Here is a 15,410-nt window from a genome sequence, read left to right on the forward strand (position 1 = left end):
ACTGCCATCTTCAGCACTCAATCATACCCAACTACACGATGTCTGAGAGCGATATTGGTTTCCAGGCTGCTCTTGAAGAAGCCAGAAAGGGCGCTTCCGAGGGTGGTGTCCCCATTGGTGCTTGTCTTGTTTCGGTACGTTCAATCAGAGATACAATTCTAAGAGTCATTCTTGCTGCGCCATATAGCCGACCAGGGAGACTCTAGCTGTGCCTTTCTTCCGAATTCCCAGGAATGTGCTGACCATACCTTGTCTAGGCAGATGGCAAGATCTTGGTAGGTCTCTGAAGTGCTGCATCGGAGGTTCTTGGCTGACATAGCTGTCAGGGCCGTGGACACAACTTGAGAATGCAAGAGGGATCTCCTACTATTCACGTATGTACTCTGTACCTCACAAAAGACAGCACATGATGCTAAGAAGCATGCAGGGAGAAATTGCTGCACTTAACAACGCGGGTAGACTCCCAGCTTCTGCCTATGAAGGCGCTACTATGTACACCACTCTCTCACCCTGCGACATGTGCACTGGAGCTTGTCTTTTGTACAAAGTCAAGCGTGTTGTGCTCGGCGAGAACAGCACTTTTGTTGGTGGCGAAGATTACCTCAAGCAGAGAGGCGTCGAGGTTATCAACGTCAAGTCTGCCGAATGTGAAGATTTGATGAAGAAGTTTATCAAAGAGCACCCTGGGGAGTGGTGGGTATCCCTGTCAACCAAATATTCATCCCTTTGCTGACACGTATCGATGCAGGAACGAGGACATTGGTGAGCAGTAGGCTTGACGCCCGTGTTTCACCAATCAGAGGTCATGATATTCCTTTCGTGCATCTTTTGCTCGGCGGCCTCTAGGGCAGAAGTTTTGGTTGTATCTTGGATTCCTAGAGCATCATTCGCAACGGTAAACAATTGGAATGGCCGAATCTTCATCTACCTGAAAGCCTGTGGATCTCCTCGAAGAAGAATTTGAGGTCATCGGGGTTGACGAAGGGTGTGATTCCTAGGATTGTCAGCACGTAAACAAGCTTGGAACCCATAAAGTTACACATACCGTGACCCAGGTTGGCAATCCAACCTTGCTTGCCACCACCGAAGCCCTCTACCATTTCTTTGACCACTGCGGTGATGGCCTCCTTTCCGCCGTAAAGAACGCCAGGGTCGGCGTTTCCTTGGACAACCTTGCCCTTCTTTTGAGCAATGGCGTAAGCCTCCTTGGGCGAGTGCAGCCAGTCCAATCCAATAACATTGTATGCGGTATCACAGAGGTCGTCGAGAGCGTACCATGCACCCTTGGCGAAGACAGTCATGGGAACGACTTCCTGGCCCATTTCTCTGAGACGGTTGGGCAGGTGGTCTGCAATGTAGTTCAAGTAAGGTAGGGAGAACTCCTTGAAAGAAGTGGGGGACAGCTCGCCGGCCCACGAGTCAAAGACCTGAATAATCTGCATGGCCAAATTAGCTCAAGACAAGGTCATGTGGATGGACGGGGTGTACCTGAGCACCAGCAACGACTTGCAGGGCAAGGTATTCAACACAGAGCTCGGCGATCTTCTGAAGCAGCTTCTTGCTCTCCTCGGGGTACTTGAAGATCCAGGTCTTGACTTGCTTGAACATCTTTGTGCCACCTCCTTCAACCATGTAGCTGAGCAGAGTCCAGGGAGCGCCACAGAAGCCGTAGAGAGGGACGCGGCCGTCGAGCTTCTGTCTGGTCATGGTGATGGCCTTGTAAACGTAGTCCAGGGCCTCTTTGACATCGACGTCTCTTTCCATGATTTCGTGGTACTGCTTGTCGCTCGGGGACATGAGAGGGTCGGGGAAATGGGGGCCTTTCTTGTCGACCATAATGACCTCCATGCCCATGGCCTGAGGAATGACGAGGATGTCGGAGAAGATGATGGAGCCATCAATGAGGCCAGCATAACGATCAATGGGTTGTAGAGTCAGAGTCGAGGCAATCTCGGGCGAACGACAGCACTCGAAGAAGTCGTGGGAGCCCTTGGCCTCGTGGTACTCGGGCAGGTAGCGGCCAGCCTGGCGCATGACCCACATGGGTGGACGTTCGACCTTCTCACCACGCGCAGCGCGCAGGAGCAGGTCGTTCTTCATAGGAGGGAATTCAGGCATGTCGGCGTTGGCTTGGTGATATTGGATGTCGCGACAAGAAGTGGTGCAGCACAAGAGAGAGTTCGCTCGTAGACAGAGCGTGCCCCGCATGAACGCATCGACCTCTCGATCGACATGATGACCGAGAGCTTTTTTCTCCCGACCACTCTCGACCCATGACCTGACCTTTGAAGCTGGCAATGTTTCGTCGGGCTCGTCTGCCCTTGCTTCGACTGGCCTATTCGCTTCCAATCAGAAGATGGAATGCGCCTTGCATCGTAACTCGCGGAGCCAAAACCAAGAGCACTATCAAATTTCAGGAACTACCCCAAGGTCCTCTTGCGCCTGCTCCGCTTCCTGCGCTTGACGACAATCCAGAAGATCAGCTTCCCGCCTACCCGCGTGTCATACAACAACATTTGAATCATGTCAGCAAATTTAGCGGCTGTGTTGTACTTACCCGCATAGGCAACTTCTACGAGCTCTATGGCGAGCAAGCCGAGGAATATGGCCCTCTCCTCAATCTGAAAGTCGCTCAAAGGAAAACCGCCCTAGGCCCTATCGCCATGGCAGGCTTCCAGTACACTCAATTGGATCGTTTTCTGAAATCTCTTGTTCAAGGGTTGGATAAGCATGTCGCCATCAGTGACGAAGTTCGAAATTCTGCCGCTGATCAAGTCAAGAACGGTGGTCTGCTCTACAATCGGAAAGTGTCTCGCATCGTCACCGCCGGCACATTGGTCGATGAAACCTTCATGGACCCCTTCGAGAACAACTTCCTACTGAGCATACATGCCAGTCTTGACACGACAGACATCATGTCGACACCACAGGACACAGACGTGGGACTTACATGGGTAGACCTCTCAAGCGGCGATTTTTTCACCCAACGCACAGAGCTATCTTCCCTTGGCTCCGTCATTGCTCGCGTAGGAGCCCGTGAAATCGTGCTAGATTCTAGCTTTGAACGAGTTGATCGATCTCAGCTAGATCGACTCTTGGGTGATGGGGGTCATGCTGTGACATATCACACCCCGGACCTAGATTTTGCCTCCATTGAACACTGGGCTCCTATGTTAGAAAAGCCTGTCTCCAAAGAAGAGTCGAACACTTTCTCTACACAAGAGGTACTGGCAGGGTCACTGCTACTAGATTACGTCAAAGGCAGGTTGCTCGAGTTGAACGTTTCTCTGAGATGTCCTATCCGCCGCAATCAGAGTGATTATATGAGCATCGACAAACAAACCTTGAAAGCTCTGGAGATCCGGTCCACTCTTCGAGACGGACTTTTCCAGGGCAGTCTGCTACATGCGATTCGGCGAACAACGACCAAGAGTGGTGCCAGATTACTGAGTCAGAGGCTAGGTACCAGATGTTTCTTTTCACGTACACTTCTCTCATACTAATTATGTTCCCTTTGACAGTATCACCATCCATGTCACTTTCAGAGATCAATAGTCGCTTAAATCTGGTATCGGAGCTGCTGGAGCACGATCAGGTGCGCGAGGAGACTATGTCTGCGCTAACAAGAACGACAGATGTTCTGCGGCTCTTGCAGAGATTCTCGATTGGCAAAGGAGATGCCGATGATCTTCTGGCTCTTGCCAAAACGATACAGATCGTCAGCCAGATTGTGAATATGATGAACACACATCTGCCGTCAAAGAAGAGTGCTATGGACTCTCTTCCGTTGAGGGCGTTAGTAGATCGCCTCGACTTGGATGGTCCTTCAAAGCTGGCGACTCGAATCTTGGATGCAATTGATGAGGAAGGCTTATCTCAACAGCACATGGCAGAGGAGGCAGAAGCAGTGGGCGTTGTGGAACTTGCAGAACAGATTGCTGAAGTGGAAGATCCCAAGACCAAAGCAGGGAAACGTGGTAAAGCTAGTGCTCAAAAGGCTGCGGTACCTGCAGAACTCAATGCTGGAGAGTTCTGGATCATGCGTAGAAGGTAAGTGCATGTTACTAGCCTTTGGTCATCGTGTCGTCTTTTCTAATCGTCACTAGTGCCAGTACGACCTTACTGACGGGACATGAGAATCTCGACGGTGTCGTGGAGGAAAAAGCACAACTCTTCGAACGTTTACGAGCAGAAATAGGTGTGTCCTGATAACATGGTTGATCAACTCCTCGTACAGTCTAACATGGGCAGGTAACACCTTGGCCCTAAAGTGGACTCCACAGCTAGGACATTTCTGTCACGTCAGAGGCAAAGATGTTCGGGCGGAGATCCCAGATGCTAGAAACGTCAGCTCCTCGAAAAGTACCAGGGCTTTCTATCTTCCAGATTGGTCGCATCTAGGGTCGCGATTGGAAGATGCAAAGTTGCGTATCCGCACAGAAGAGCAGAGAGTCCTCAATGATCTCCGCAAGCGGGTAAATTTCGAATGGGACTCTATCGCCTTTGTATCCTGTTGACGAGAAGCTAGGTGATCGAAAACCTGGTCAAGCTTAGGCGCAATGCCAGTATTCTTGACGAGCTGGATGTTGCGTGCTCATCAGCGGTCATGGCAAGAGAAAGGGATCTGGTGAGGCCCATACTGCACTCTGGGTAAGACTTATTCGTTCCGCGCCTTATGCATCCTCTTGCTGATTTGAATATAGCACAACGTCTAAGATTGTTGGCGGTCGTCATCCGATGGTAGATATGGGCTTGCAAGAACAGGGTCGGCTGTTTACTGCTAATGACTGTGCCGTTGGCGGAGATGAAAGTATTCTATTGATTACAGGGTATGTTGACCATGTAAACACATCGATCGTCATACTAACACTTATTGCAGACCTAATATGGCAGGCAAGAGTACCTTTCTCAGGCAAAACGCCTTGATCACCATCCTAGCCCAGACCGGTTGCTTTGTTCCCGCAGATTATGCAGAGTTAGGGCTCGTGGACAAGATCTTCAGCAGAGTGAGACAGCAGAGAACATACTTATATTGCTACGATAGCTAATGATTCTTCAGGTGGGCTCAGCGGATAACTTGTACAACCACCAGTCGACTTTCATGGTGGAGATGCTCGAGGTCGCCGATATCCTCAACCAAGCAACTTCACACTCATTCGTAAGCGGCTCTCACATCTAGCTGAGATTAATGCTGACCGCTTATACTAGATCATCATGGACGAAGTTGGTCGAGGAACCACTCCAGAAGATGGCGTTGCTGTGGGATATGCTTGTCTGCATCACCTGCACAACACAACCCGATGCCGTACACTGTTCGCGACACATTTCCACTCACTGGTCGACATGACGAAGAGCTTTGACCATCTTGCCTGTCACTGTACGGATGTCGCAGAGGAGGAAGATGGCTCATGGGTCTACGTGCACAAGCTCCGGCAGGGAGTCAACAGAAGCTCGCATGCCTTGAAGGTCGCTAAGCTTGCTGGTAAGTTGGAGGTTCTTTGACTTGTCTTACACAAAGCTAACGACTCTAGGTCTACCTGATACAGCTATCGCCGTGGCCAAAAGTGTCCTAGACGAGTTTGAGCGCGAGAGAGAAAGTGCATCATAGAATCTCATTACTCGAGCTATCGTCTATAGCCTGCACTAATATGTCACATTGTAGCCGCTCGAAACATTCCTCTCAAAATATGATACGCTTGCTGGCAGGAGATCATTCTGATTGCTTGTATTCTGTGACGTCCTAGGACATGGATGGGGTATCTCTTATTACTTCATGTCTCGTCGTCACTCGCGTACTCAATTCTCGCTACCACTTACGACCAGGGCGTCTACAGCCTCTTGTCAAAAAGGCGCTTCTAGTCCTTCTTGCCGAAAAGATGCTTGACCTTGTCGCCCAGGCTTTCCTTGTTGTCTTTCTCCTTTTCCTGGGCGGGAGCAGCACTGTGGCCTCCGTACTTTTCCTTGTAGATGTTGCCTTCGCCGCCGCGCTGAATTTTCCGGTTAGCAACAGAGGTTGAGAGATGATGTGTAGACGAACTTACACCAGTGTGGAAGTTGTCGTAGCCAGCAGCGTTGCGCATGGCGGGCTCGGGGATCACGTCCTCGGAGTTGGAGCCATTGTCGCGCACGGGACCGACTCTGGGCGAATCGACAATGTTGCCGGCACCTTTTGAGGACTGGTTAGCCGTGTGTTTTGTTATCTGTTGAGCTGGAAATTACATGCCTCCGCGACCGGAGGAGTACTCGGGCTTCGAGGACTCGCCAACGTAGCCCTCGCGCACGATGTTGCCGTCGGTGTAACTGTGAGATGACTCAGTTAGACTTGAGCAGACACGAACTGCTGAGATACTTGCTCACAGTGTGTCATCGCGACCGATGTTGCCGGCGCCTGTTGATATGTCATCAGCCAGTCACACTTGACTCGAGGCGTGTTGGACGAGCATACCTCCACGGCCAGTAGAATGAATTTCGTTTGCCATGTTTTTCTTGGTTTACGTAGAAGTGCTCAAGGTGTCAATTACAGAGTCAAGCAGGGTGAATTCACAACTCGTGGTGTGAAATGAGAGATTATTAGGAATGCGCGACTATTTGTTTGACCTTCACTCATGTGAAAGCGATGACGTGTGACGTCAAGGACGACCAACAAAGAAGAACGCCAAGGTTTCTTTCATGATTGCACTACCGTGATGGCTTTGCCCTTGGACAAACCGTGCAAGTGAGTGGGTATTTCATCATGATATCGCGCAATTCCGGCGGCACTGTTTCGCGCTGGAGGAAGGTGCTGCTGTGCTGGGATTAAGGTTGGGTGCTTATCGGGAATGGGGCATCATGATGGTTCTGCGGTGCTAGATAAGGATCGTGGGGTCGATTAGTGACGGTATTTACGTATCGCATGGTGACTATATATCTGGACTATACAGGAGAGCGTGGTCAAGAGAACGTCATGTATATCATGAAGCACTGTCTACCAGAAGATATGGACTACATTGCTCGAGTCGCTGGGCTAGAATGTCAAAGTGCCAGTCTGATCATAACCAGACCAGGGTCACCAATGATACAAGATTGCTTGGCGAGCACGAAAAGTTCCAGCACGCGCGAGTTCTGATCAATAGCTTGAGAACAGTAATATCACATACGTCAGTAGTAATAGCACAATGGCCGAGACACAATCATACAAAGAGCTTCTAGCCAAATGGGCTGACAAGTACAGAGGGGTGAGTGACCCGCAGCCTGTAGCCATACCTCCCGACCATGTTCTAACCTGCCCCATGTAGGCAACCGTGGAAGACCTCGATCCACCACCGGCCCTGTCGACCTTGTCGTCGTCGCTCATCTCCAGTGCTCTCATGGCCGCCTACGAAAGAGAGTACACCCATCTGACAGTCGTTGCGCCCGAGACACGTGCGCTGGTTGGCTACCTGTCCATGCCTAATCTCAAGGATCTGCTCAAGGCCGGCAGTGTTCGCGACACCGACACAGTGGACAAGGCAATGACAAAGTTCAAGAGGAAGGGCACTAAATACCACGTCATCACCATGGACACTCCTCTGGAAGAGCTCGAGGCATTCTACGCAGGCTTGACGGAAGACGGCAAGATGCCAGAACAGGAATTTGCTGTCGTCACAGACGCTGGCCGTAAATTCGTTCTAGGTGTTGCGACAAAACAGGATCTCGAGGAGTTTGTCAAGAGAAGACCCGTCTATTGATCCAACATGTCCACCTGCCCTTTTCAGATATCCCCAGACATTCGACCCAAAACACCAACATTCCGCCCTGGCTGGACATGATACAACTTGACGGCTTTGAGATTTGAACCGAAAGTGCCCGTCTCCCGAAAAGATGCCTTCAACACCCGGCGCAGAGAGCTCCGTCGTTCGGTCCCCAGGTTCGAGCTTCTCCAAGTCCTCAAGGGGCCACTGGAGGCTTAATAGCATAGCATATGCATGTTTTCATGTTGCTCAAGGAAGCCGGTCGCGCTGATGCATTTCGACCTGAACCCGTAAAAGCAGGAGCGGAAGAAGGATCGCAATTAGCAGTTTAGAGTGCGGCTCATAATCAGAATCCTCATCTGCCTATCCGCTTTTTGCAAACAGCTGCGACGACACTGATATCGTCGAGTTTGCCGCCCTCTATGGAGAGGCCTTCTTCGATTGCGCGTTCCATGTACGGACTCTCTGCAAAGGGGTCTTGGGCAATAGTGCGAGCTGCCTTTACAAGCTCCTGGGCAACGAATTGCATGCCTCCTGCATACGTGCTCTGTTCGTCTGAGCGCATGACCTGAGGAACACTGCCAGACTTCCATTTCTCCATACTTTGTAGGACGTTATCAACCACTTCGTGTTCCCAAAGATTGTCCACGACGCCGTCAGACATTGCGAGAATGATATCGTCCTCTGCGATTGTGATTTTGTCCATGACGGCGTTTTTTTCGGGCACGTCGGGACTGTTGCTGCCAAGCTGGCGTGGGCAGTCGAACCAGTGCCATTGCTCGGTAGTCTTGTAGATGACTTCGCGTTCTTCTGGCCGTATGACGAGTATCTGCGAATCGCCTAGTTGAGTTACGTAGAGTATAGGATGAGCTGGTTTAGTGTTGGTGTCGGTGTGTAGGAGAGCGCCGCAAGCAGTGGTAGTGCCGAGCCACTCGTTGGGTTTACTAGTTGCGTCTATGGTATGTCGATAGGCCTTTTCAAGGTACTTGACGGGGTCCGGCTCCGAATCGTCTCCGTAGACATCCTTCTCGGCTTCCAGCGCCCAGAAGTGCAGTATGAGTCGCGACCACAAGCTGTAACACAAGTCAGAGGTATGGAAGGAGTGATGTTGAGCACAAATCATACGCAGCGTGTCCTCTTTCACGACTAGCCCATGCTCCTACGCCGTCGTTTGCGCCGATAAAGTTGTCGCTCACTAGAACAGCATCATCTCCGTTGGTGATGCCTCGGATCATGTCGCCATTGACAGACGGGCGACGGTCGCGGCTTCGGTCATGGGTACTAAGAGGATCTGAGAAGGAGCCCGACGGAGGAGATAAGAAGGGCGGCGGGAAGGGGCGAGATGGTCGTTTGGCGAATAGACCGTAGCCGGCCTCGAAGTAGTATGCTGACTTTGACACGACAACCGAGGCCTCGTCCGGCACAGGTGTCGTGGTGCCGCCTCTGGGTTCCTCGTTCTTCTGCTGGCTGCGCGACGACGCGAATCGGTATGGAGCATGCAATCGGATGGCTGAATGGATTTGGAGCCTCTTGGTCAGCAAGCGTATGCCTCCACTGGCGTACATGCTGCTGCCGAGACTGGAGCCCAGGCGAAATTGAGTCTGGCCGACTCGTCGCTGATCACATCAGTCTGCATCTGTTAAACACACGCTGGACCCTCGAATGATGCTGACGGCCAAAGGCGGCCGCCTATGTCGGCTCTGGCGGCTCTTGGAAGTCCGTCTACAACTTCCTGTTTTGGAAACCACTCCACAGCCAATCTTGGACAAAGTCATACTGATGCAGAAGCATCTACTTGATTGTCTATGTTGAGAAGAGTAAACATGTGCAACGAGGCCTTGACTGACCTCTCCGAAACAGAACGCCTTTTGAAAGTGTATGCAAACCCGCCAGCCTATACCATCCAGAAATCCTCACATGCAGTATATAATACAATTAAGCCTTCTTCTCCTCGCTCTTTGCCTCTGATGTCTGTTGACCTCCGGTAGAAGAGGTGGAAGCGCCGGCTTGAGTCTGCAACTCAGCTTCGTGCTCACGTCTGAGCGCGTCCTCAGGGCGTGCTTCGTCCTCCTTCTCGTCAATGTTGTCGAGATCGCTGACACGAGCCGACTTGCCGCCTTCGCTCTGCTTCTCGCTCTGTTCATTCTCGTCCTCGATCAACTCCTGCTGTTCACGGAGAACCTCCAGACGCTGCTTGTTGGTTGCAGCTCCCTCTGCAGTGTGCACTTCCAGCTCAATCTCGTGGAATAGCTCCTCGGGAATGCTGGCCAAGACAGCCTGCAAGGCATCGATCTGCGAGTCGAACTCTACGTCCTTGCCCTGCGTGTACATGAAAGCGTTGGAAAGGACAAGAAGAGTGCTTGGAACTCCGTACTTGAGACGCAATTCGAGCCAAAGACCCAAGTCGTCGCGGAGTCTAGCGGGAGAAACACCATGAGTGCGTAGACCGCGCGAGGCACATGCAGTTTGGAGTTCGGGCACAGACAAAGATTCAACACCCTCGAAAGAGATGGCTCTGTCATCACGCTTGATCTGGCGCATACGATGTCTGACTTGGTAGCGGAGCATGGTGTCGGTGCCGAAAGTGGTCAGGGACATGTAACGGCAGATACCAACAAGTTGCGGGCGAGAAAGGTTGTCGAGGGTCAAGTCGTCCTTGAAGATTTTGCAAACACGAATGACATCGGCCTTGTTAGGAGCCTCGCCAGTGGTGCGAATCTAGACTGAATCAGTATGCATCCTGATTTGACGAAGTAGAGTAATTGATTACCTTGCGGAAGAACTCTGTGAACTCTTCTTTTTGTGCGTTGGCGGCGCTCACAGGCAGGCCAGTCTCTTGTAGGGTCTGACGCAGGAAGCTGCTGACTTCCTTGCGGGTACCACGCAGACTGCTGGCCTTTGCTTCCTTGGACTTTGCACCTTCGTATGTGCTAGGCAGCATGTTGGGGAAAATCTTCAGGGCAACTGGAAGCAGCAGCTCGGCGAAGGGCACAATGACAAACATAGAGAAGGGAACGAGGCGACCGAGATCCTGGACAGTACGGTGCAGCTAAACAGGAGGTTAGATTGGGTCCAGTGGATTGAGTTGAATGTACTCACTTGTCTATGTTCTCTGCGGGTAAGCTCGTAACCCGCAGCCATCTTCAAGGCCAGCTTGGAACTGATCTTGACTTCGGCGGCCAACAGCTTGGTACCATCCCAGTAATGGTGAACCTCCTTCATGATCTTTTGCTTGAGAGTGAGCTTCTTGCTGTCCTCCTTCTTCTTTGCGAGTCTCTTCTCTTCTGCCTTGTCGGCGTCGGCTTTCTGGCTGGCAAGCTCATTCAGAGCCTGATCTTCTGAGGCCTTTGTGGGTGCGTGTGCAGTAGGCTTGTTCACGGGAATGTTGACATCCGGGGAGGAAGAGGACGACTGCTTGGACTTGTCGTCTTGCGACTCGAGGGGTTTCTTGGCCTGGTCGGCATTGAAGCCTGGGGGCGGGTAGTTGGACTGGGTGTTGGATGTAGAGGTGTCGCCAGATACGGAACGGTTCGGAATCAATATGGCGATGGCAGGCAATTGCCTGGGGAGGCGCATGGAGCGAGACAGGGCAGTCCTTGTGCTGTTTCTAAGCAGCAGAGGCGCCATTTGTGAGGCGGTACGGTTGAACGACATGGCGAGCGGACGCCTTGGGCAGATGTGAGAAGTTCAAATGGTAATAGATGATAAATGACCAAAAGTTGAGCAACACACGAAGATGGACAGGGCGAGGAAGTGGTGTCCAGGAAACTTCCACGGCTTCGACGGACTTCTTGCGCGCTGCGGACTTAGGTTAGCATACCCCCGTCGCCTGTGCACAAGCTGCACAACCTTTTGTACACTGTGGTTGAGCCGACGGGAGCTGCGGAGGCCGATGTTGGCAAACGAAGGCAACATGTGACGCACGGGCCGAGGCTTGTGTACGAGTTCGAGTTCCTGCCCCGCAATGCCGAAGCCGGGTGACGGGTCATTTCAAGTATCCGAACAATTGTTCCTTCGTGCTCGTTGATTGCTGCGTCTCCCAACTTCCCGCATCCCGAGTCCCTCTCTTTGCTGCTCTAGCAAGCACTGCTGTAGACTTTCTCTTTCTTTGCTAAACTTCGATTCTGCACTCGAGGTCGCAGACGTCGCTTAGCCGTCTTGTCCGGCTGTTTCTACCCTCCAACTCCATACACTCTCTCATATTACGACACGTACACGATGCAACTCCGCAAAGCCGCCCGTATCATCTTGGTTGGCGCTCCTGGTGTGGGCAAGGGTACTCAGTCTGAGCGCATGCTCCAGCGATTCCCCCAACTGTCCTCCATCAGCTCTGGAGACCTCTTGAGAGACAACGTTCGCAGACGAACTCCGCTCGGTACAATCGCTCGTACATCCTCGACGCCGCAGCAAACGCTGACTCTTGACGCTCAGGCATCCAGGCCGAATCCCTCATGAAGGCAGGCTCGCTTGTACCTGACTCGACCATTTTGCGCCTCATCACGAACGAGTTGACCACAAAAGGGTGGCTCACTCCGTCTACCGCACAGAAGCCTCTGGTCATGAACTCCGTGGCTTCTTCCCTCAACCCCATGAACGCCTTCACATCTTCTCCTCAAGACGATTATATCACTCCCACAGCCTCACACCAGGGTCCATATGACTTCAGTGATCAGCCAAACGCCTCTTTCATCCTCGACGGCTTCCCTCGCACCGTCGAGCAGGCCATTCAACTCGACAAACTCGTTCCCATCAACCTTGTTGTCCAGTTGAACACCCCTACTTCGGTCATCCTCGATCGCATCTGCAACCGATGGATCCACGCCGCGTCCGGTCGAGTATACAACACTACCTTCAACGCACCCAAGGTTGAAGGCAAAGATGACGTGACCGGCGAGCCCCTGGTCCAAAGAGACGACGACTGCCCAAAGACCTGGACGGCCCGTCTGAAGAAGTTTGAAGAGACCAGCACGCCTCTGCTCGAGCACTATGATAAGCTTGGTGTTCTCTGGAGTGTCGATGGCAACAGCAGTGATGAAATTACTCCTAAACTCTTCGACGAGTTTAACAAGAGATTCGGACTGGCATGAAGCGACGAAGACTAAACAATCGGCTCATGAATATTAGCGTGCGGCTAGACAGAGACACGTATGTGTTTGCGGGACGCGAGTATCAGCATCATCAGCACGCCAGAACACCTCCTGCATCTCAACGTCTTTGAACAGAGACCAGCACGTACTCCGACGAGGTGTCGGCGAAGACGCGCATATCACGACTTCTCATGATCACAGTTGCCTCACTACCAAATTATGGCTGTTTGACAGCAAATCTAGGATCCTGAAGACAGAATCGGACGCATGACGGCCACATGCAGGTGCAACAGCGTCCGACACGTTCCACATCGGGCTTGCAAAGCGGAGAACGAGGGACATCGAGGCTGTTCTGATGAACGTCTACGAATATACCGAAGAAAGCGACTTGTTTCGAGGGGACCATAGTAAGCCAGAGACGGGCATCAATAACGACTGCGATCACACTCGTATTTAATTCAATCACCACGGTTCGACCAAGCGACTCGATCTCTGACATGATTCGCAACAAGAATTTTTTGACATTTCTTCTGTTGATGCTCCAAACATACCCCAGACCACCAGGGTGCCGAGGTCGTATCAGGGACGAATCCACCACGCAGCGATGCCGGAGGTGACGCATGGCGTAAAGTCGACAAAGTTCGTTGTAGAAACAAGGGCGCTGGGCGCAAGGCGCATGGGTGAGTCAAGTAGATATACATATCTCGATTGACCTTAAGTTGTTGTCTTTACTATTTGTCTCTTGTTGTACATTCCGATTTTTTATATTGGCTGAATACACACACCAAAAATGTCACCTCCAAGCGCAATCGATGTTGACGTTCAGGCAGTTGACGACACCACTGCCATCACCATCCCTAACCCTCTCACACTCGAAGATGTCTCCAAGAGACGCGAAGCTACTGGAAAATTGATCGCCGGAGTCGCCGCCGTAGCAAACGTCGAGCAATTCAAAGGCGGGAAGCACCACCTCCACAAGCCCAAGGCTAGGAGATGGGACCGTAAGTACCAGCCCAGACAGCCAATGCAAGGCCATAGCTAATCCAAATCACAGACTACCTGAACGTCGAAGCCTCATCACGCAAAGGCAACTCCCTCAAAGCCGCTGCCAAATACCTCAAGAAACCCGGCATCATCTCCCTAGGCGGCGGTCTGCCTTCGGCCGAATACTTCCCCTTTGACGAACTATCCATCAAGGTGCCTCAAATCGGGCATTTCTCAGAAAAAGAGACGCGTGAAAACGGTGCTGTGCTGACAGCTGGAAAGTCTGATTTGGCAGATGACAAGAGTCTGTTCGATATCACTACTGCATTCAACTATGGCCAGGGCTCTGGGTCCGCGCAGTTGTTGCGTTATCTCATAGAGCATACGGAGATTGTGCACAATCCTCCTTACCAAGATTGGTACTGCAACATGACGATTGGGTCGACATCTGCTCTGGATGTCGCATTGAGAATGTTCGTGCAGCGTGGCGATGTCGTCTTGACCGAGGACTACACCTTTGCAACTGCTGTTGAGACTGCAGCACCTATGGGTGTACGCATGGTTGGAGTCGGTCTGGACGACGAAGGTCTGCTCCCAGAATCCCTCGATGATGTTCTAAGCAACTGGGACGAAGCGGCTCGCGGTGCCAGAAAGCCTTTCCTGCTCTACACCGTCCCCACAGGCCAGAACCCCACTGGAGCCACTCAGAGCGAGCAGAGACGCAGAGAGGTGTACAAGGTGGCTCAGAAGCACGATGTCTACATTCTAGAGGACGAGCCATACTACTTCTTGCAGATGCAGCCATACACAGGTCCAGACTCGCCAGACGTGCCGCCGCCAAAGACTCATGCCGAGTTCTTGAAGTCGCTGGTGCCTTCGTTCCTGTCCCTGGACACAGATGGCCGTGTCATGCGTATGGATTCATTCTCAAAGGTTGTTGCTCCTGGAGCGCGTGTTGGGTGGATCACAGCATCGCAGCAGATCGTCGACAGATTCATCAAGCACATCGATGTCAGCACACAAGCACCTAGCGGTATCAGCCAGCTGGTCCTGTTCAAGTTGCTAGATGAGCACTGGGGCCACGCAGGTTTCTTGGATTGGCTCGTTCACATCAGAATGGAATACACGCAGCGAAGAGACGTCATGCTCGGAGCTTGTGAAAAGTACCTGCCCAAAGAGGTCATGAGCTGGAAGCCGCCAATGGCTGGCATGTTCGTAAGTGGATTGATCGTGATGTGGTGATTGAAACGAAGCTAACAACATGACAGCACTGGCTTCAGATCGAGTATGAGAAGCACCCTGACCACAAGAACATGTCGATCGCAGAGCTCGAAGAGAAGATCTTCCAGACAATCGTCGACCACGGCGCATTGGTCATGAAGGGCTCGTGGTTCTATGCAGACAGCCAGGCCAAGCACGACACCATGTTCTTCAGATCAACATACGCAGCTGCGCCATTCGAGAAGATCGAGGAGGCCATCAAGCGTCTCGGAGACGCAGTCAGAGAGGAGTTTGGGCTCAAGAGCCAGTAGACGCTTTTTGATTCTGGGTACACGCGGAAGGTTTTGACATTTCGGATTGTGAAATGCATGGCGCTTAGAGAGGAATAGACAAGAGATGTAAAAGGAAA

General features: G+C 51.9%; 9 protein-coding genes across 9 annotated transcripts; 5 read left to right on the forward strand and 4 right to left on the reverse strand.

Annotated features, from left to right (window-relative positions):
* Nucleotides 1–38: 38 nt before the first annotated feature.
* Nucleotides 39–773, forward strand: M436DRAFT_78885 (cytosine deaminase; the record flags this gene model as incomplete). Its single annotated transcript, XM_013575993.1, has 5 exons — nucleotides 39–134; nucleotides 258–275; nucleotides 327–374; nucleotides 428–693; nucleotides 749–773. 5 exons carry the CDS (start codon nucleotides 39–41, stop codon nucleotides 771–773), a joined length of 453 nt encoding a protein of 150 aa, XP_013431447.1.
* Nucleotides 774–920: 147 nt separating this feature from the next.
* Nucleotides 921–2,118, reverse strand: M436DRAFT_78886 (uroporphyrinogen decarboxylase; the record flags this gene model as incomplete). The annotated part of the gene is made up of 3 exons (XM_013575994.1): nucleotides 921–994; nucleotides 1,046–1,436; nucleotides 1,489–2,118. 3 exons carry the CDS (start codon nucleotides 2,116–2,118, stop codon nucleotides 921–923), a joined length of 1,095 nt encoding a protein of 364 aa, XP_013431448.1.
* A 179-nt stretch (nucleotides 2,119–2,297) lies between these two features.
* Nucleotides 2,298–5,608, forward strand: M436DRAFT_38451 (MutS2 protein; the record flags this gene model as incomplete). The annotated part of the gene is made up of 10 exons (XM_013575361.1): nucleotides 2,298–3,462; nucleotides 3,522–4,050; nucleotides 4,107–4,198; nucleotides 4,252–4,475; nucleotides 4,529–4,650; nucleotides 4,704–4,829; nucleotides 4,880–5,006; nucleotides 5,060–5,158; nucleotides 5,209–5,482; nucleotides 5,532–5,608. The coding sequence occupies 10 exons, from the start codon at nucleotides 2,298–2,300 to the stop codon at nucleotides 5,606–5,608; spliced, it is 2,835 nt and encodes a 944-aa protein (XP_013430815.1).
* Nucleotides 5,609–5,855: 247 nt separating this feature from the next.
* M436DRAFT_78888 (uncharacterized protein) lies at nucleotides 5,856–6,479 on the reverse strand (the record flags this gene model as incomplete). Its single annotated transcript, XM_013575995.1, has 5 exons — nucleotides 5,856–5,987; nucleotides 6,042–6,166; nucleotides 6,233–6,300; nucleotides 6,358–6,388; nucleotides 6,446–6,479. 5 exons carry the CDS (start codon nucleotides 6,477–6,479, stop codon nucleotides 5,856–5,858), a joined length of 390 nt encoding a protein of 129 aa, XP_013431449.1.
* A 675-nt stretch (nucleotides 6,480–7,154) lies between these two features.
* On the forward strand, nucleotides 7,155–7,706 carry M436DRAFT_70053 (uncharacterized protein; the record flags this gene model as incomplete). The annotated part of the gene is made up of 2 exons (XM_013575792.1): nucleotides 7,155–7,214; nucleotides 7,275–7,706. 2 exons carry the CDS (start codon nucleotides 7,155–7,157, stop codon nucleotides 7,704–7,706), a joined length of 492 nt encoding a protein of 163 aa, XP_013431246.1.
* Nucleotides 7,707–8,064: 358 nt separating this feature from the next.
* M436DRAFT_38657 (uncharacterized protein) lies at nucleotides 8,065–9,274 on the reverse strand (the record flags this gene model as incomplete). Its single annotated transcript, XM_013575400.1, has 2 exons — nucleotides 8,065–8,782; nucleotides 8,835–9,274. 2 exons carry the CDS (start codon nucleotides 9,272–9,274, stop codon nucleotides 8,065–8,067), a joined length of 1,158 nt encoding a protein of 385 aa, XP_013430854.1.
* Nucleotides 9,275–9,644: 370 nt separating this feature from the next.
* Nucleotides 9,645–11,285, reverse strand: M436DRAFT_38972 (MRS7 family protein-like protein; the record flags this gene model as incomplete). Its single annotated transcript, XM_013575453.1, has 3 exons — nucleotides 9,645–10,427; nucleotides 10,480–10,758; nucleotides 10,809–11,285. 3 exons carry the CDS (start codon nucleotides 11,283–11,285, stop codon nucleotides 9,645–9,647), a joined length of 1,539 nt encoding a protein of 512 aa, XP_013430907.1.
* Nucleotides 11,286–11,927: 642 nt separating this feature from the next.
* Nucleotides 11,928–12,796, forward strand: M436DRAFT_78892 (P-loop containing nucleoside triphosphate hydrolase protein; the record flags this gene model as incomplete). The annotated part of the gene is made up of 2 exons (XM_013575996.1): nucleotides 11,928–12,084; nucleotides 12,141–12,796. 2 exons carry the CDS (start codon nucleotides 11,928–11,930, stop codon nucleotides 12,794–12,796), a joined length of 813 nt encoding a protein of 270 aa, XP_013431450.1.
* Nucleotides 12,797–13,586: 790 nt separating this feature from the next.
* M436DRAFT_60939 (PLP-dependent transferase) lies at nucleotides 13,587–15,312 on the forward strand (the record flags this gene model as incomplete). Its single annotated transcript, XM_013575646.1, has 3 exons — nucleotides 13,587–13,797; nucleotides 13,851–14,995; nucleotides 15,049–15,312. 3 exons carry the CDS (start codon nucleotides 13,587–13,589, stop codon nucleotides 15,310–15,312), a joined length of 1,620 nt encoding a protein of 539 aa, XP_013431100.1.
* Between the last annotated feature and the right edge of the window lie 98 nt (nucleotides 15,313–15,410).

Source organism: Aureobasidium namibiae (genome assembly GCF_000721765.1).
Source record: "Aureobasidium namibiae CBS 147.97 unplaced genomic scaffold scaffold_2, whole genome shotgun sequence".
Taxonomy (NCBI): Eukaryota; Fungi; Ascomycota; class Dothideomycetes; order Dothideales; family Saccotheciaceae; genus Aureobasidium; species Aureobasidium namibiae.